This window comes from Lolium perenne, chromosome 4 (assembly GCF_019359855.2).
Source record: "Lolium perenne isolate Kyuss_39 chromosome 4, Kyuss_2.0, whole genome shotgun sequence".
Taxonomy (NCBI): Eukaryota; Viridiplantae; Streptophyta; class Magnoliopsida; order Poales; family Poaceae; genus Lolium; species Lolium perenne.
In genome coordinates, this window is record NC_067247.2 from 378,415,888 (window position 1) to 378,436,229 (window position 20,342).

Sequence of the window (20,342 nt, forward strand, 5' to 3'; positions counted from 1 at the left end):
ATGGCTAGCTCTAGTAGTTCACTCTTAAAAGCTCCAGTAGTTACTTTGTATGAAAGAATGTTTATGCCATGTATGTATGTGTAGATGCATGCTGCTAGAAAAGAACAGAATTCACTTTGTCAGAGAGCAAGGTTCACTTCTATATTTGCTCGAAGTTAGATTCATTAGATAGCCTGATGTTAATTCACATTATTAATCTGTGGAGTTCACTTTTGCAAATACGTGTAGCTCACTTCTCCAATGCTTGCAGTTCGCTTATCATACTTCAAAAGTACATGAGTATGTTGACGTTTGTTTTATAATCATGCTTGAAACAGAGATAACAGTGGACATATTACTCATAAATTTGGGCAATTCGTTTTCTTTTGTCGCAGGTTCAATTCATATGCACTTGAAAGTTCACAGTTTTTATATGTAAAAGTTACAGAGATAACATACTCAGACAAACAGCAACTCACAAAATTATTGTTTTACTGTTGTACAGGTCCACATGACCAGATGTTCACTTCATATACGTGTGAAGTTCGTCTCGTGGGCAAGCTCAAGGTAAGGAACACTACTTGATGAGCTTATGCTATATCAGAGAGACATAGATAGAGAGGTGCAGACGCCTCCAACTGTCGTGAAGCAAAAACATATGCCTGTGTTGTTGAATTATCAATTTGATGCATATTCTAGCTTGTCTTCCCGTCAGTTGGTAATCTAGAACTAATGGATAGGAAAACATTTCTATAGCTAGAATAGACAAGCTAGAAGCCTAGAATATGTCTGTGATGCCTATTTGAGGCCAACAAAATTCACATTACGGAAACATTTGCCAGTGATGCCTATCCTAGCTTGATTGCTCCCTGGCAGTTTACTTAATTGACCTAGGAAGTGCACTCGTTCAAATATGAAAATTCGCAGTTCCCTTCGCAAAGCCACGGAAGTTTTATGACCTGCCAGGCTTCATGCCCAGGTTGGTCTGCTCCTCGCAGTTTTAATCTGTGAAGCTCACTTCTCTTAATTCGCGAAGTTCACATCTACTACTATTTTCATTTTATATATTCCTGAATATTTGTGAACATATTGTATCCCAGGTTAGCTAGAGCCGGGTGTTGCATAGAGGGAGAATGGGAGTTGATTTCTCCTTCGTGTATTCCATAGAGGAAATATAAGGTGATGCTTCCTTTTGTCTATATAGAAGTCTAAGAGAAAAATAGATGGCGACCCTTCCTTTTGTCTATATAGTGCTATGTCTAAGAGTTCACTCTTTTGTCTCTCTGAGAATGTTCCCCTTTCTTGAATAAATAAATTTAGTTTACCATAAAAAGGAAGTCCACTTATTAAACAACAGTAGCTTATTAGCTTAAAAAAGAAGTTCAACAGAGTATAGGTTAGCTTCAAAAATCCTGAGGTTCAGTTTTGTATTCTTCAGAAGTTCTGTTTAGTATTTCTTATGAAATTCAGTTCAAGGTCATGTAAAATCAAAATTAGAAACTTCACATTCTCTATTACATACAGTACACTTATTCGGTATTGGTCGTGCAGATTCATTTGACAGGATGCAAAGCAGTACAGCTGTTGGGTGTTGTTGCTGCAATGTTGCTGATACGAACTGGTAAGCATTACAGCCGTCGGTTTCTCGCGGACCTGTTGGTATGAATATTAGTTTCCCAGCCTTTTTTCCCGTGTCGATATGGATGCACTAGTAAGAAAATGCATATGTATGGATGATGCATATATGGCCAACTCTAGTACTTCACTCTTAAAAGCTCCAGTAGTTACTTTTTATGAAAAAAAATAATGTTTCTCTCTTGATGTATGTGTTGAACTAAATAGAAAAGGACGGTGGTTGCCAGGTTTACATCAGTAATGTCAGTTCACTTTTTTTTTTTGCAAGGAGTTCATACTTAATATATCGGAAAGTTCACGTCTTCCATATAAAAGAAGTCACATGTTCTATCATTGGAGCTCGCTTTGTTTGTGTCCAAATATTATTAGTGCACTAATTCGGTCCGAGCGATACACTCCAGTTGATGGAACTACAACACTCACATGTAAGGAAGTGCACTCTTTTAGCTCAGGCTGTATATTTTTCGCTGGGAAGTTTAACTAATTTTTATCAAAAGTTCACATCATCGCCAGAAGTTTAATTCTTGCTGCCATTTTACTTCATCGATGAACAAAACTGTAAAGTTTGTTGTAGAAAACGCAGATTATTTTTTAGATACTACTACTAGTACTGGTGTTCATCTTGTAGAATCTAGTACTGCTCTCTCCTTTGAATACTGATCTTTTTTCTGATTTGTTTGGAAGATAGCTTCAGCATTTTGTGATCAACTATGTTCTTTCATTATAATAAAATATTTTGAGTTTTTATTCACCTAATTCTATTATTTGATGCTAGGTACTTGAGAATCCCACTCGCATCGTCCGAGCATCTCATGCATATACAACAAGGACTCCCTGATCACAGCCAACCTGATGAGGCAATGCTGCAGAGGACGAGGACATAAACGTGTTGCTAGCCCTACACTACTTCTTGAAAGTGGATGCGGCTTAGCGGTCGCTCCATGTCCATGGCGTTTTCAAGCCCAAATGTCGTGCCACGGTGGAGCATCACCAGGACGGGCATGGCGCTGGCTCAGTGAAGCTCACTGATACTAATTTGTAGAGTTAACTTCTCTATTTGTGAATTTCTTGTGTCCTGATACTTCAATTTAGACTATTCCCACAAGATGGATTTTTATTTGAGTCTATGGATTGTTTGTGAAGTTCGCTTCTGATATTTGCGCTGATGGGTGGATGACTTCTGTGTATTAATTATGTGTGAAGTTCACTGTTATGCATCTAGGGGAGCAGTACACTTCTTTGTGAGGAAGATGTTCAGTCACATATGAAAAAGTTTATTTCTTCGGTAGGAAGTTGTGCATTGAGTGAGTATGTAGTGAGCAGGTGCCAGTTTATGTGGTTTTGAATTGCTACTTGGCTATGCATGATTGGGATTTCTAGTTTACAAATTTTGTTTCTTAGCATATTGGTGTGTTTGTGCACTTTCTGAGCAGTACGAATTGTTCTATAAAATTGTGTAAAATGTGCTGCAGTACACATGCTATGCATTCACTTATCATTGTCAGTACACCATTCACTTGTCTTTGTCAGTACACCTGGGCTTGTGCGGTCCGTTGGAAAAAGAAAGAACGTGTATATATCTTTGATGCAAAGACCACTCGTTTGGCTTTGGCATTAAACAAATAAATTATATTTTTTTATAGGGAAGTTCGCTCTTTAGACGTCGCCAGTTCACTGTAAAATAATTACAACCTCCAAAATAGTAAAGGAAAACAAAACAACCAAAAACTCCGTAGAATGAACTTTTCATCAAAGTATAGTGAACTACATGCAGTTTCTAGTTTATTGTTCCAGCTTGCAACAGTTAACTAGTTCAACATTGGGAAACAAGCTAGCAATTTATATTTTATTAATATTAACTTTGAACATTGGGGAAGTTCACTATGAACATACCGGAAATTTGCTTTTCTCAAACTTCACTTTGTACCTGCGCGAAGGTTCACTTTGAACATGTAGGAAGTACATTTTGAGCATGTCTAAAGCTTTTATACCGCGACCGGAAGTTCACTAAGACGTATCGAGAAGTTCACTTCTATATTAGAGCAGCTCATGTACTCTATTTTGCTGGGCGGAAATCATATGCGTAGAAGTCATTCGTACAACCTCTTATTGCGCAAATCGATCCGCCCCACGTACAATTAGGACTCATATAACTCTATTAATACTCCAAAACACCGCAATGCCACACCTAATCAATTTGGATGAGCCAATTTTAAAAGTTCTCATGTCAGCGTTATCTCCGCTTTTGTGTATATCTGAAATTAAACTTAAACCATTTGAAATTTGGACAAAAGTTTAACATGAAAAAGTTGCGCCTAATCGATATCTTTTCAACAAACTTTTATTTGAAACATTCTGACAAGTGGTTCGGAAATAAATCCCAAAAAACAATACGAAAAAACGAGAAATTCGGAAACCAGAATCATGTATTTTCAAATCTGCTCTTAAATTGTAAAGAATTTGGAGAAATTTTCTACATGAAACATGTGCGCCTAGTCAACAGCTTTCCAACGGTATATCATACGCGGCAATCGGATAAGCCGATTGAAAATTAAACCCCCAAAACTGCAAGAAAACAAAGAAATCCGCGAAAACGTTGTTTTGTATATTTAAAATTAGTTTTTATAACTACAGAATCTGGGAAAACAATGAGAACGAAAAAGTTGCGAAATTTACATACGAATCCAACGGTATATTATACGCATCATTTCAATAAACGGTTTGAAAATCAACATGAAAATACTGTCAACACAAACATGCAAATTCGGTATTCCATCGAGAAGTTCACTAGGAAAACACCAAGAAGTTCACAAGTGGTTCGAGAATAGCTATTCTCGAACCGGTTCGAGAATAGCATATTTTGATATAAAATGGTATAGATAAAAAATAGTACGTCCTTTTATGGAACATGCTTTGTTGCCTTTTTATTTTCTAAATCTCAAAGTGAATATCATTGCATATGTTTCCTTTTTATGTTTTAAATCTCAAAAGTCACAAGTATGTGTATGTGTGTTGAACATATGTTGCAACACACGAACATTTACAAAATAATATGCTTAAACAATTTTATATATTCTTCAAATTAAGAATATATTTTAATCTGGAGTAACTTTCCGTTAGTTTGTTGAGCATTTTATTTAACATTCGCGAATATTATGCAGGTGCGGCAGAAAAATTCTTACGAATGTGAGATACACCCTAGAAATAGGTGGAACATCTCTCTTGTTCTATGAGATGTTAGGAGAACACAATTATAATACTCCCTTCTATCCAAATTATTTATCACGGACCTACACATGTTTTAGGCAATATTTTTCCTAAATCGGAGACACGTAATTTGCATTGGAGGAAGTACATCAAACATGTTTTTAACTTCTAAAGTAAAATAAAATTGAAATGCAGAAGTACATGAGAATCATCTAACATTAAAGCTTATTATGAAAAAAAAATCTTGATAATTAGATATGGGAAATAGTAAAGTATGGTTTTAGGGTCTAGAATTTTATTTTTCAGGGCATGGAAATTTATCCTAAATACTAGTAAAAGATAGTCGTGCACGCGTGTCCACTCGCTCTGGATCACCTTCCATGTAAACTAAAATTGTTGGCAACCAAATACGTGTTGTTTGTTCAAGTTGATCCACGCAGGTAAATTTATGTATCGGATGTTCTAAAATTGTTTTCCTTTTCTATTTAGCTAGCTATGGCCAACATTGTTACTCAGATCCATGAAAATTATCCCTTTCTTCTAAGCACGGCATAAATTTCCGTTGATGTGGACAAACAGTCGAGCCATATGTTTCGAGATGCTGAACAATATGGAATCACCTGACTAAACCAAATAATTGTCGTAATTACAGAGGTAATCTACAAAGTAGAACCAGAGCTACATGACAGCTGTGGTTAAAGTTAAATAGTCCACACCTCATAAATTCAGCGTAACAATTATATTATCACGCTGAAGTTAAAAGGAGCTTCCATGTCGTTCTTCGGGGCACTAGAAAATTTTATATTAGTTGGGGAGAAAAAGGAAGGTCAAACACCACTTATATGTTGGATCAAACTATTAGTAATAAGTAGATTCTAAAATTTAAACTATATGCTGGTTGTCCGATTTGAGCCATGAACTATGTGTTGGCAACCAACTTTAGCTCATAAATCCCTCCATAAAGGACTTCAGCTCATAATGTTAGCACGTGTGAACCGCTTATTTCAGTTTGCATCTAATTAACGACTGAGTTAGAGGATATTAGAAGAAAATCGAAGCCACCACTCTTGGTAGATGCGATAAAGAGCAGGTGAGAGGCCAACACATGGCTGTCACTGTGACAGGTGAGATAACACAACCTACTAAACACAAAGAAAGAAGAGATGATTTCTGGCCATTTCTTCAAGATGATGATAGCAGGCTGAGCGTGATTTGATTAGCTCCAACTTGGCAAACATATTTCTTACTTTGAGCACTTTGATCTGGTTTTGAGTATTGGGTCAATAAAACGGTGAGATTTGAGAGTGATTTTGTGAGCTCAGACTGCTGCAACACATAGCAATTTTGGTCCGCAAACAATTTGAGCAGGAAAACCATGTCCTATTGAGCTCTTTTTTGATGATCATGTTGGTAACACCTAACACCTATTTGTGTTTGTCTACCAAGTTTGGTGGTGTTTGTATGATTGTATCCATGGTTTGAAAACGTCAACCTAATCTCTGAAGGTAACAAAAAACTACAATATACATGATTTGTTCTTATCTTGCCTCTTATTTGTTCTTATTATTGTTGGGGTCAATTGTCTTAACGCTCTAGACCCAGGTTGCCAAGGAGGCGGGCGTTGCCACTATCACCATCTCCATCACATGCCGTGAACCCTCCCTACACCTTCATGCTCCTGGCGGCGAATCCGCCATGCACCTTCTAACTACCGGTGGCGAACGTTCCATGGAGTCTCCAGCTACCGGTGAGCAATGGGGTGTTTAACCTGCCGCGTCCGGCAGCGAGCCATAGAGTGTTCGACTCGCTGCAGGACCCCTTCCTGACGCAGCCGTGAAGCCTGTGGAAGGGCAACATTGCATGTCCCCTTACATCCGTGTGATCTTTTTTCGATGAAGACACTTTATTACTTAAAAAGGTTTAAGTATTACACCCGGTCTCTGCACAAATGAGATGCGCACATCCGCATAAACATCCAATGACAACGTCATCTAAGTTGGGAAAAAATATCTCTTGTAGTGTCCTCCAATCGTGTAGACACCTCCATAACTAGGTCTAGATTCTCCACGTGCTGAAGAGACGGTCATAAATGGAGCAAAGCAACACACATATAACATTCAAGAGAGAATAATTTTTATCATTAAAAATCTTATCATTTCTACGAGCCACACTGAACAAATAATATCAATCACTCACATCCTAATAACCTATGATACACACTATTTAGCCTCTTATCGATTATATTAGAAACACTAGGTGAAGGGCATAAGGTAGAACCTATGGATGATTAACTATATAGATGTAGCAAATTTGCACAGGACGAATACGAGTTTAATATTCTTGTCACGATGACATAATATACACTCTGTACTTTCATGCAAATTACGTTTGAAAAAGTGGTTTTTGGTGAGTATTACTCCCCTACGAAACCTTAGCCTTTAGCGAATTCTTCCTTTTCCGTTTGTTATTATGGCCGTATTAAGGCTCTATACTTGGAGTCCAGCGCTCTCATGTAAATTCCAACGGAATTTGCCAGCCTCTTACGTCAACTCTACTAAAGCCAAACATTGCAACAAAGCATTCCATGATACAAGCCGATGAAGAATTAGATCCCTTTTCAACGTCACATTTGGTGGAGAGAACTTCAACACTTTAGCGATTGTATCTCTTTTGTGACGAACAATGTTGTACAGAACTCTCGGAGAGTGGCATTTCCAGCCATTTATCTTCCCGAAACCTATTTCCGAGGCATTGTTATTTATAAATAAATCATATAGGAAGAAGTATTTCTTTGTCACCATTGGGCCGACTCAGAAATGTGAGTCCCTAGGTTTCCAATAATCTTGGGATAAAGCATGGAGACTACGTATTTTCTTTTTAGAATCGTTTTCCACGCCTTCGGCAAGAAGTTTAAAAATCCATTTACCTAGAAGAGCTATATTCTTGACCTCAAAATCATGAATACCAAGTCCTCATTGATCTTTAGAGCGACGGACTACATTGTATTTAGCAAGTCGATATTTATTTTTCTCACTGTTGCCTTGCCAAAAGAATCTTGATCGGAAATCATCCGGTCGCTGCAGAAGTCCTTTAGGTACAATACCATATTACTTGATACCGTATTGTTGAGAACTAATCTTTCATCAAGAGATAGTATTATTTTCTCTCCAATTAATTTATATTTTTTAAACCTCTCCTCAACCTGTTTCCATCAACGAAAAAAAATAGCGCGCTATTTGCCGCTATTAGCGCCGCTATAGCGTTTTCTGAAGCTGGACGCTATGCATTCCAGAGGCGCTACGGCGCTATTCGCGCTATTTACGGCGCTATGCACGCAATTTAGGTTTACGTCATAGCGGCGCTATTTTCCCCGTAGATTTTCAGGAGAACTTTTCTCATTGTGGCCCAGTTTGGCCCAAACCTACCCAACTCTAACCGCATCACTCACCCCACTTCTCCTCTTCTCCACCCATCGCTCTGAAATCCTGGTGACGGCGCGACGGCGATGGTGGCTGCGCGACGGTGACTGCGGCGGCTCCGCCTGGAATCGCCTCCGCCGTCGAGTCCGGCTCTCCGCAGTCCGCACCCGTGCGTCGTTCTCCCCTTCTTCTCCTCCAGGCCTCACTGCCTCACTCCTCCGGTCCTCCCTCCATCGATCGGGGCGGTGACCGCCTCCCTGCCTCCTTCAAGCCGTCGCCGACTCAGCCTCAAGGTGATCCCCTCCCAGCACGGCAGCACCTGATGTCAACCCGGACGCCTGCAACTCAGCCTCAAGGTAAGAGCTTCAACTCCTCCTACTAAATTCCTGAATCCTGATTTGTAATTTTGTCCAACCACTATGAGCTACTATGTAAATCATTGCTAGTACAACACATGGCATTGGTGAAATCGGAACATCCTGTAAGGAATACTAAGATGGCTTGATTGAGGATTTTAGATGGATTTTAAAAGTACTGTACTGTACCGTATGTAGAAGCTAATGTAAGTATGTAACTAGCTTAGATGGATTTGATGAGCATGATTAGGTCCACTGATTTGAGCTATGTTGTTTACAAATTTACTTGCCATTTACAAATTATGCTTTGCATAAACAATATGTCATTTACAAATTACAGAACTTTCTTTCTATGATTGTCTGAATGTAGGTGCTGGCGCATCAAGCACAGCATCGACAGCAGCACATCAGCCATCAGAGGTTGTTGCCAGATCAAAAGATCCAGCATGGAAGTATTGCAAGCCTGCGGACAGTAACAAGAAGAATGTTCTTGCTTGCATTTTCTGCGGTCATGTGTCCACCAATGGCACTACTCGAATCAAGGCTCATCTTGCTTGCGTTCCAAATTCTAGTGTTAGTACAAGCGAGAAAGTGCCAGAAGATGTGAAAGAGGAAATACTTCAGTATTTGACTCAGAAGGGTGATAAAAGGGCAGCCATTGTTGTGGAGCAGAAGAGGCGGAGATGTTTGGTGGACTTGAGCCACTCAGAGGGGGAAGAACAAGGTTCAAGTGATGAAGAGGGGTTAAAAAATACTCCGGTGGTGCTTAAGCCATCAAGAGCAGCAAGACAAAAATCAAAAACCTCAAGTGGTCCTATGGACAAGTTCTGTGAAGTAACACCCGAAGATGTTGTAGCCGCAAGGAAGAGGAAACAAGCTGAGGATGTCCAGTCAAAGCTCACAACTGAGAGTAGAGAGAAGAAAAGGGCTCGTGCTTGCGAGTACATAAGCCAGTGGTTCTATGAAGCTTGCATTCCTTTCAATGCAGTGACTCTTCCAAGCTTTGACCTCATGCTGCAATCCATTGGACAATATGGCGAGGATCTGGACGGTCCTACTCCTTATGAAATGGGTGGGCCAATCTTGAAGAAGAGGAAGAGAAGAGTAGAGGAATCTTTCAAGGCGCATAGGCAGTGTTGGGAGCTTACTGGATGTACAATAATGACTGACGCATGGACTGACATAAGAGGAAGAGGAGTCACGAATCTTGTAGTTCACAGTGCATATGGTGTGGTCTTCCTTGATTCTGTCGACTGTTCAGCTGTGAAGAAAGATGGAAAATATATATTTGAACTTGTTGATAGTTGCATAGAGGAGATTGGTGAGAAGCATGTAGTTCAAGTGGTGACTGACAATGCAAGTGTGAATCAAGCAGCATCAACATTGCTGAAAGCAAAACGCCCAAATATATTTTGGAATGGTTGTGCTGCCCACTCTATTGATTTGACGTTAGAGGATATTGGCAAGCTTCCAGCAGTTGAGGCAATAATTACACAAGCAAGACCTGTCACAGTATTCCTTTATGCACACACTAGAGTTTTGTCCCTAATGAGGGAATTCCTTGGCAGAGATCTGGTGAGGACGGGCATTACAAGGTTTGCAACAGCATACCTGAACTTGAAGAGCTTGCTGGACAACAAAAAGGATTTGCAGAAGTTATTTAGATCAGATAAGATGGAAGAAATGGGGTACTGCAAAAAGGTGAAAGGCCGAGATGCAAAACGAAGTATTCGCTCCGATAGTTTTTGGGTAGGAGTCGATATTGCCGTCAAGTTCTTTGAGCCTTTGGCTAATTTACTCCGGAGAATGGACAGTGACATACCAGCTATGGGATTCATATATGGATCCTTTTTGGATGCAAAGAAAGAGATTGCTGCCCGGTTTGAAAATGATGAGCATGAGACTAACTTTCAGGAAGTGCTGGATATTGTGGATAAAAGATGGGACAGGAAACTAAAGGGGCCACTACATAGAGCTGGATATTTCTTAAATCCATACTACTACTATGAAAACAAGCTGGACATTGAGTTAGATGGAACATTTAAGGATGGGCGTGTTGCTTGCTTGGAGAAAAAGGTTTCAGATGGTAAGAAAATTGACACAATTACGGAGGAGATTCAGGCATATCAAGATGAAGAAGGTTCATTCGGAAGAGTCAGTGCTAAAAGGCAGCGGAGAAACAAAAGCTTCGACCCAGGTGCTTATTTACATGCTGTCACTTTGTTTATACTTATGTAGCTTTATTCTGGTTACTTACTTTACTTGTTAATGTATAATGTAGCTAAATGGTGGTCCAACCATGGGTCAAGCGCACCAAATCTCAGGATATTGGCGATGCGGATTTTTAGTTTGACATGCAGCTCCTCTGCTTGTGAGAGAAACTTTAGTGTCTTTCAGCAGGTTAGCAAAATTTCTGTTTCTCACTTGTTTTGTTACCTGGTACGTTTAGAGAAGACTACTGCATATCCTTTTATAGCACCAGCTAGCTACTGCATACATGGTGTGACCAATTGACTAAAAATCTAGCTGTCTTTGTAATCTGTTCTGGTCTTTCGGACAATGTATTTGTTGCAAGATCATGTCGATTTTGCTCAAACTGTAGCTAGAACATTTGCTTGCTTCTCTGCTTGATCATACCAGATCATACTAGTAGAATTAGTAGAAAATTAGCTTGTTCTTATTTACATGTGTTGCTGAAAACCAACATAGCAATAGAAGTGGTTATTTACATGTGTTACTTGCTACCAGGTTCACACTAAGAGACGCAATAGGCTGCTTCATGACAAGATGAGAGATCTTGTCTTTATCAAAGCTAACTCCCAACTAGACCAAAGGAGAATGATGAAACAAGACAGGGATCCTATTGAGGACACAACTTATGCAGATGCTGTAGAAAATGAGCATAATGAGTGGATCACAGGCATTGTGCCTGAAGTTGTGCAAAATGCAGATGAACCTGAAGATGAACATGTTGAAGTTCAACAAGAAGAACCAACATCAGTGCAAACAAGAGCTCGCGGTGCTGCATTAAAAAGAAAAAAAGTTCAGCGGCCTAGGAAGAAGAAATTACTCCCAGTATTCCATGATGATGACCTCCAATCTGCAACTTCTACAGATTCGGATGATGATGTCAATTCATCTTCTTCATCTGATTAAGTCACTGTATGCGGCCATGTTGTCTATTTCGTATTTTTTAAATTGTTGTTTGTGTTCTGGACTTGTGGACTATGTTACTTTATGCTTCCATGTTGAACTTCAACTTCGACTATGTAACTAATAATGCACTTATGGACTATGTTACTTGATGTTTGGCTGCAGAATTCTATATCTGGGCTTTGTTAGCTGTTATATCTATGATTATAACCTTATATAGCTGCTGAAAACAATGATTTTTCATTCTTTTTTGCTAAACGCTATTTTGAAAAATAGCGCGCTATTAGCACGCTATAGCGGCTATAGCGTTTTTTCCAAGCCCACGCTATTTTAAATAGCGCGCTATTTTTTCCGTTGGTTTCCATGCAACATTTATGAGTTTGTGATAATGTATCATATCCCTAAATATCTGATAGGAAAGTGGCCTTACCCACACCCAGAAAGTTCAGCATAAAGGGTAACCTCGTCTTCAGCCCCAGTGAAACAAAACAAATCACCTTTTTGAAATTTAATTTAAGTCCTAAAAGTTGCTCGAAATTCAATAATATTAATTTCGTATTTCTCGGTTTTTCGAAATATATCGTCAGCGTATTCAAGGATAGACAATTTCACTATGTGTGGAACTACCTTTTCAATTCGGCAATCAATTTTTGCGTGCTCTATTATTATCACTAGCATATCAACCACTATACTATTAAATAACATGGGTGCTCAAAGATCGTCTTTTCTTAATTCTCTTTTCGTTTGAAATTATATGTCAACATAATTATTGACTTTGATAGATACACTTCCTTTGAGGAAAAAATAGAACGTGCCACTCCTCAAAAGAACACACCATTCTAAAAGTCTCTAGGGGGAAGGATCTTAGCATATGCTTTTTCAAAGTCAATCTTTAATATTAACCCCGTTCAAACTTTTTCCAATGTAGTTTGTGCACTATTTCAGGCAAATCTACTACCCTATCTAAGATATTTGTTTCTTGCATAAAAGCAATATGAGTCGTATGAATAACATGGTCAACCATCGAATTAACCGCAATAATTACAGTTTTCGTGAATATATCTTGAACCTAACGATTAAGAACATAGACATGCCTATATTATTGGATTATTTCTGCTTCATTAATCTTAGGAAACACAATTATCTCATCGAAATTCAGGCGAAATAAGTTTAGCTATCTATCATGAATCGGGCCTTCCGGAAGTTTTGATAAAACGGAGCTGGAAAACCATGTGCTAATGGAGCTTTGTTGTGCTTCATTTGAAAAACCGCTTATTTTGCTTGTTTTACAGTATATGGTGATGTAAGATGGACGTTTTCCCGTTAGAAACTTGGGAAACATCATCTGTTACACGACGCGGTACAGCATCCGCCCGTCCGTCCAATCACGCCCCACAGGAGAATGAGCATAGCCGGCTACCCTAGTGGAGATTGCCCAGTGGCGACTGGCGAAATGCCGATTTCCTCTTCCTGATGCTTTCCTTCTGATTCCTCCCTACTATGATCACTTTCCTTTTTTCTATTGCATAATCCATACTCATCGGTGTGCTCCTCCGATCTATTTCCCCCTTGCTGTTTCCTCCCCCAAAGCCTTATCTTATGATACTTGAAGAAGCAAATAGGGTGTTGTGCTATGAAATCTTGCTGGTGCGCCACCCCTTTTCCTCGTCGCCGGTAACCTCTCCCTGCCGTTCCTGAATGTCTGATCCCCACTCCTACACCCTGGCCCGCTGCCCCTGCTCCTTATGGCATCAACCGACGACCAGATCCCGACCTTGTCAACACCAGTCCCCAATCAATTTATATCTGCAATTTCTGAGCCTACTCCCTCCTCCTATGCCCCAACCATTGCCCCTGCTCTTTTCTTGAGATCAATCGAATACCGGCTCCTGACGGGAAGAAATAGAGTTCCTGCTGCAGTAGACACCACATACTCCATGAAGGCACTGGGATACAATTGTCAAGGTATGGGCAAGAATCTCCTAAGTCCAAAAATGTGTTACCTTGCCAAGATGATTAGCTCCACAAAACCCCAAGTAACCTTTGTTTCTGAGATTAAATCTGCTAAGGTTAAATCATCTGATCTGGTGACAAGATTTAGCATGAATGATAGTATTATAGTTCCCTCTCGACGATGCTCAGGTGGGTTTTGGCTTATGTGGACTGATGAGATTAATGTTTCTATTCATAGTATTGATTTCCATGTGATCTTAGCTACTTTTGTAAATAATACTAATACTATGAAGTTTGGGCTTATTTGTATCTATGGAGATCCCTACCATCAACAGACTAGTCAAATCTGGGAACAAGTAGCTTCGTTTGCGCATGATAATTATAGTTTGCCTATGCTTTGTATTGGGGATATGAATGAATTTTTGTATCACATGGACAAGTATTACTCTAATGTGAATCGATCTCGAATGAATGCTTTTTGGTCTTTAGTTAAACATTGTGGGTTCTTTGATCTTGGATTTAGTGGACCGGCTTACACTTGGACTAACAAACGATTCTCTTCAAAACCCACATTCGAAAGGTTAGACAGATGATTGGTTAACGCTGAATGGTGCACAGTTTATCCGGTTTCTAATGTGTATAACATGCCTATCATTCATACTCTTAGTGATCATGCTGCTATTCTTCTCTCCACGGATGGACCTATTCGTAGAATCAAATGTTCTTTTAATTTTGAAAATTGGTGGATAAAAGAAGAAGATTTCCAAGATAGTGCTAAATTTGCCTGGCTCTCTACCTTGAACAAACCTTTTTCGTCCAGGACTAACCATCTTGCAGGAACTCTCAAAATTTGGTGCAAAAATAAAACGCCATTGCAACATGAACTTAATAATTTGGAAGACCAGATCAAACAAATTCAAATGTAGCCACTGGACAACCAAGATCAAACCTTGGAGGCATCTCTAGTCACGAGGTATGAACAAACAATGACAAAACTGACTAATTCTTACCAGCAGAGAGCCAGGAAACAGTGGATCAAGGATGGTGGACGAAATACCTCCTTCTTCCATCATGTCAAAAGAAAAACAAGAAACGCCATTGTCTCTGTTCAAGATGAAAATAATGTGATGCAATTCATGCCGGACAGAATTAGCATTACTTTTGTCAACTACTTTAGATCTATCTTTGCTTTTACAAATGCTAATAATGGCAGGCCTTTTCTTGGAGCACAACTTCCCTAAGATAATCACGACTATACATACACCATTTCAGACAGTAAGGAATTTTTTGACACGATCAAAGAAATGAAAAGAAACGCTTCACCGGGACCAGATGGCTTTAATGTAGAATTCTACTTGGCTTCGAATTGAATTGGATAGGATGTGGTGCCGCTTGTAAGGACTTCTTCTAAACATGTATTATGCCAGCCCATATCAACGATACTCATATTCCTCTAATACCTAAAAAAAACTTGTTCCTTTAGTTCCAGCTGATTATAGGCCTATTAATCTTTGCAATGTCGTCTACAAAATTATTGCAAAATGCTTAGCAAATAGGCATAAACCCCACTTGCTAGATTATGTTCATCAATCTCTACAAGCTTTCATCAAGAGTAGTCGCATAAGTAATAATATAATTATTGCTCAAGAAATTAATCATTATTTCGCTCTTAGCTCCGGGAAAAGTCAAGCTTTCATGCTTAAAATAGATCTTGCAAAAGACTTTGATAGAGTGGAGTGGAATTTCATTGATGCTGCCCTTACTCGTAAAGGGTTGCATGAGTATGTTATAAATTTAATCCATTCTTGTGTTTCCTCACCAACTTTTTCAGTGGTTATTAATGGTCAACCGTTTGCGAAATTCCGTGGTGACAGGGGGTGTCCCTTATCCCCTTATCTATTTATCCTTGCAATAAATGAATTATCCATTGCGCTTCGAGAAGCTATGTCTACTAACTCTTTTACATGCATAACCCTAGGACCAACTTGTCCCTCTATCCATTCTCTTTTATTCGCAGATGGTCTACTTGTTTGTGGACAAGCTACAATCGAGGAAGTAACTCGCATGAAGGACATTTTGCAGAACTTCTTTATGCATTCAGGTCAAACCCCAAACTGGAATAAATCTGGAATTATCTTTAGCAAAAATGTCTCATTTTCAACCATCCATGCAATCAAGCAGGTATTTCAGGTGCCAAATATTAACAATAACTTTATCCATCTTGACCACTCTCTTATTATTCCAGGAAAGAATAGAACCGCGGCATATAATTTCGTGCTTGACAAATTCAAATCCAAACTCAGTACATACAAAGCAGATAAGCTCTTCCATGCTGCAAGATTAGAACTCATCAAATCTGTGTTCTCGTCTATCCCAGTCTACTATATGTCAAACATCCTTTTTTCAAAAAATTACTGCTAAGATCAGTGCTATCATTCAGATATTTTGGTGAACTGTTTAAGAGCTTGGAATGACATTTGTGAACCCAAGAATGAAGGAGGACTAGGCATTCGAAATCTTCAAGCCATGAACCAAGGTTTGATTCTTATGGCAGCATGGTGGATCGCTGATTAACCAAATGATTTTCTCCATGCTGTTCTGAAATCCAAATATTTTCCATACTCATCCGTTTGGCGCCCAAAACCAAATGTTCCAAAATCTGCCTTTTGGCCTTCCATCATTAAGATACTAGCCATTCTTAAATCTCATTCCTTTTATCAAATCACTCAAGGCCAAATGTGGATTTGGAGTAGTCCATGGTGCGAAGGCCGGGTTCACATATATGATGCTCCCATTATCCAACAAGCAAACTTTGTCTACCCAGCCCATGTGAGAGACCTCTAGCTTCCCAATCAACAGGTTTGGAACCATGAACTTATTGACATGTTCTTCGAGCAACTGTTGGCGAATACAATCAAGCAAACTCAAATCATACACTCACAGAGCGACGACATTTTGTGCTGGAAATTAACTCCATCAGGTAAATTAACACTAAAAGTGCATATCATGCTTGTCTTCAAAGACTGCAAGAGCTTGGAGAACCAATGCCAAGACAAGTCCAGATTTGGAAGAACATGCAAATAATACCAAGAGTTCAAACTTTTGGGCGGAGATTTTTGAGAAGAGCTATACCAACAGGAGCTCGAGCAGGTAACTACTCTAATCACATTAGCAAGCTTTGTGCTAGATGTGGGGTAGAAGAAAATGATACACATTTATTCTTTACCTGCCCTTTCTCTAGAGCAGCTTGGTTCAATGCACCTTAGTTTATTCGCTTAGAAAATCTTGTTGATAATAATAGTTCACTCACACAAACCATTATGAATTTTTAAAGTATGAACCATCCCCACGGTTCCCTGCCAAATATACTGACCTTTATGTGGTGCATTTGGAAATCTAGGAACGATCATCTTTTTGGCGGGAAACAAGGGGCACCTTATCAAATTCACCAGATGGCTCATGCGATCACACAAAATCTAGAGTTGGTCGATGCAATTGATTTTGTTTGTCTACAGGTCCAGCCTACTCTCTCTTCTTTACAGGGCAAACAACACCCGTCGCTGCCCAAAGCCGGTCTGCCTCAATCGGGAGCGACTATCAAATATGATATGCTGATAAAGGTTTCTCTGATGCAGCTTTGGAAACAAACAAAAAAGTTCCAGGTCTGCAGGGGCTGCCGCGACTGGTATTGGTGTTTACTGTCATTTACAGGAACATGGAACTTCCACGATGGTCTTCGTACAGGCTTCAACCGAGAAAATGTCGTCGGTACTCCAAGCTGAAGCTACAGCACTCCTTCTTGCAGCAAGTGTCGACAATGCCCTCAACCTACAGGAGGTGACTTTTCTGACAGACAACAGCACGTTGGCTGCAGCTGTAGCTTCAACAGATGCGCCTCACAGCTTCAGGTTCCTTGGGAGATTCGGAAACACATTGCTGATTATATCCAGATCACACATACTCTCCAGTCTCCATCCAACAATTTTTCATGTTAAGAGGAATTTCAATGGAGTTGGTCACAACTGTGCACATTTACTGAAGAGGAGGTGTTCCAGGCAATTTCTCAGATGGAATTGAATAAAGCTCCTGGACCAGATGGTTTTCCAGCGGAATTTTATCAAAAATTTTGGGAAGTAATAAAGGGGGATTTGATGGCTTTATTCTCACAGTTTACTAATGGGGACTTGCCTCTTTATAAACTGAATTTTGGGGTTATCACGTTGTTACCCAAGAAAGAGAATGCTGTCCAAATACAACAATATAGACCTATTTGTCTCCTAAATGTATGTTTTAAAATATTCACTAAAGTTGGTACGAATCGCATCTCGGGGATTGCCCCGCGAGTTATAAAACCAACCCAATCAGCCTTTATGCCAGGAAGGAATATTTTGGAAGGGGTAGTAATTCTACATGAAACAATTCATGAACTGCATACTAAGAAGATGGATGGGGTGTTATTTAAAATTGATTTCGAGAAAGCTTATGATAAGGTGAAATGGTCATTTTTACAACAAACATTACGAATGAAAGGTTTCGCTCCTGAATGGGGAGATTAGTGCAACAATTTGTTCAAGGTGGTAGTGTTGGGCTGAAGGTGAATGATGATATTGGTCATTATTTCCAGACAAAAAAAGGTCTAAGGCAAGGAGATCATCTGTCTCCAATGCTTTTTAATATTGTAGTGGATATGCTTGCCATCTTAATTGAGAGAGCAAAAGAAGATGGTCAGGTAGGAGGGCTGATCCCTCATTTAGTTGAGGGAGGTCTCTCTATATTACAGTATGCTGATGATACTATCCTTTTTTTGGAACATGACCTCAACAAAGCTGTTAATATGAAATTAATTCTATGTCTCTTTGAAGAGTTGTCGGGACTCAAAATTAATTTTCATAAGAGTGAGATTTTTTGTTTTGGGAAGGCCAAGGAGGAGGAGGACCAGTATAAGCAGATCTTTGGATGTGATGCTGGACAACTACCCTTTAGGTACTTGGGTATTCCAATTCATTACAAGAAACTCAAAAATTCAGATTGGTATCTGGTAGAAACACGGTTTGAAAGTAAATTAGGATGCTGGAAAGGGAAGTTACTATCCTATGGTGATAGGCTAGTTCTTATTAATTCAGTGTTAACTAGCTTACCGATGTTTATGTTGTCTTTCCTACCAATACCTGTTGGGGTAAGGAAACGTTTGGACTTCTATAGATCAAGGTTCTTTTGGCAGTCCGACGAAAACAAAAGAAAATACCGGCTTACAAAGTGGAACATTGTATGTAGACCCAAAGATCAAGGGGGTTTGGGTATTGAGGTCCTCGAAATCAAAAATAGATGTTTATTAAGTAAATGGCTTTTTAAGCTTCTCAATGAAGACGGGGTGTGGCAGGAATTGCTGCATAATAAGTACCTAAGACAGAAGACATTATCAGAGGTTCAAGCGAGACCCTCTGATTCCGCTTTCTGGAAAGGTTTAATGGAGGTCAAATAGGAGTTTTTTGCTAGGGGATTTTTCAAAGTGGGTAATGGATTGAATACCCGCTTCTGGTAAGATATCTGGCTTGGAAATACTCCACTGGCCCAACAGTATCCGTCTCTCTATAATATTGTTAATCATAAGAATGTTACGGTGGCTCAGGTGTTAACCCAATCCCCTCTAAATATTACATTCCGACGTATGTTGATTGGTAATAAATGGAATTCCTGGTTACAATTATGTCGGAGACTTATGTTGGTACAATTGAGTGAAGAGGATGATCGTTTTGTCTGGAACTTGACAACAAATGGATTGTTTACAGTGAAATCGATGTATGAAGATCTTATGTGTGACTCACGATGGCAATTTTATCCACGGATGCGGGTATCCACGGATATTCGACCCGCCGGGCACGGGTATGGAGGGCTGGTTGTGTCCATGGATTTCATGGGGCGGATATCCGATAATTCATGGAGCGGGCACGGGCATAGCTTTTGCTCCATGGATATTCGATGGATATCCAACTGACATGTGGAACCCACATGTCAGTGACACATGCGATTTTACCTACGATTGGGTGTCCTTTTTAGGCCCAAATCACCAAACCCTTATTTTAAGCATTAATGATATTATATTCTAAATAATCACGGAACCGCCTTGTGCTGGTAGGGCTTCCGCCGGCCGCATTGACTGTGGATCTTCGTTGATTGCTCCGCCTCCTCGCTATTGTGATATATTGTTGCTTTGATATTCCTATGAATTGTCGATATAATTACGACTGAAATGCTACGAAAATAATGTCCAAATGCTGCCAAAATATTCATGTTAGCTTATTATTGATGAAATGCAAGTGAACTATTGCTGAAATGGTACTCAAATTTTATGGGTATGGATATCCATGGATATCCAGATATCCATCGGATTTGGATTTGGGGCGACATCCATGCCCATGGATACTTTCGTGGGCGGGGCAGAGCGAGGCTGATGGATTTGGGCATGGATCTGGTTTTTCTATATCCGTCCAAACCCGCTCCATTGCCATCCTTATGTGTGACCATACCCCTTTCCTCAGAAAATATTTATGGAAGGTTAAAATCCCACTAAAGATAATTTTTTTTATGTGGTTCTTAAGTAATAAGGTGTTATTAACTAAGGACAATTTAGCTAAACGTC

General features: G+C 39.5%; 1 protein-coding gene across 1 annotated transcript; it reads left to right on the forward strand.

Annotated features, from left to right (window-relative positions):
• The first annotated feature begins 9,220 nt into the window (after nt 1–9,220).
• LOC127349245 (uncharacterized) lies at nt 9,221–11,923 on the forward strand. The gene is made up of 3 exons (XM_051375005.2): nt 9,221–10,793; nt 10,878–10,996; nt 11,345–11,923. The coding sequence occupies exons 1-3, from the start codon at nt 9,413–9,415 to the stop codon at nt 11,750–11,752; spliced, it is 1,908 nt and encodes a 635-aa protein (XP_051230965.2). The 5' UTR covers nt 9,221–9,412; the 3' UTR covers nt 11,753–11,923.
• Nucleotides 11,924–20,342: the final 8,419 nt, after the last annotated feature.

Coding starts and splice junctions, on each gene's coding strand:
- LOC127349245 (XM_051375005.2), top strand. CDS start 9,413: ATGGACAAGTTCTGTGAAGTAACACCCGAAGATGTTGTAGCCGCAAGG. Junction 10,794..10,877: donor AAACAAAAGCTTCGACCCAG/GTGCTTATTTAC, acceptor TGTATAATGTAG/CTAAATGGTGGTCCAACCAT. Junction 10,997..11,344: donor ACTTTAGTGTCTTTCAGCAG/GTTAGCAAAATT, acceptor ACTTGCTACCAG/GTTCACACTAAGAGACGCAA.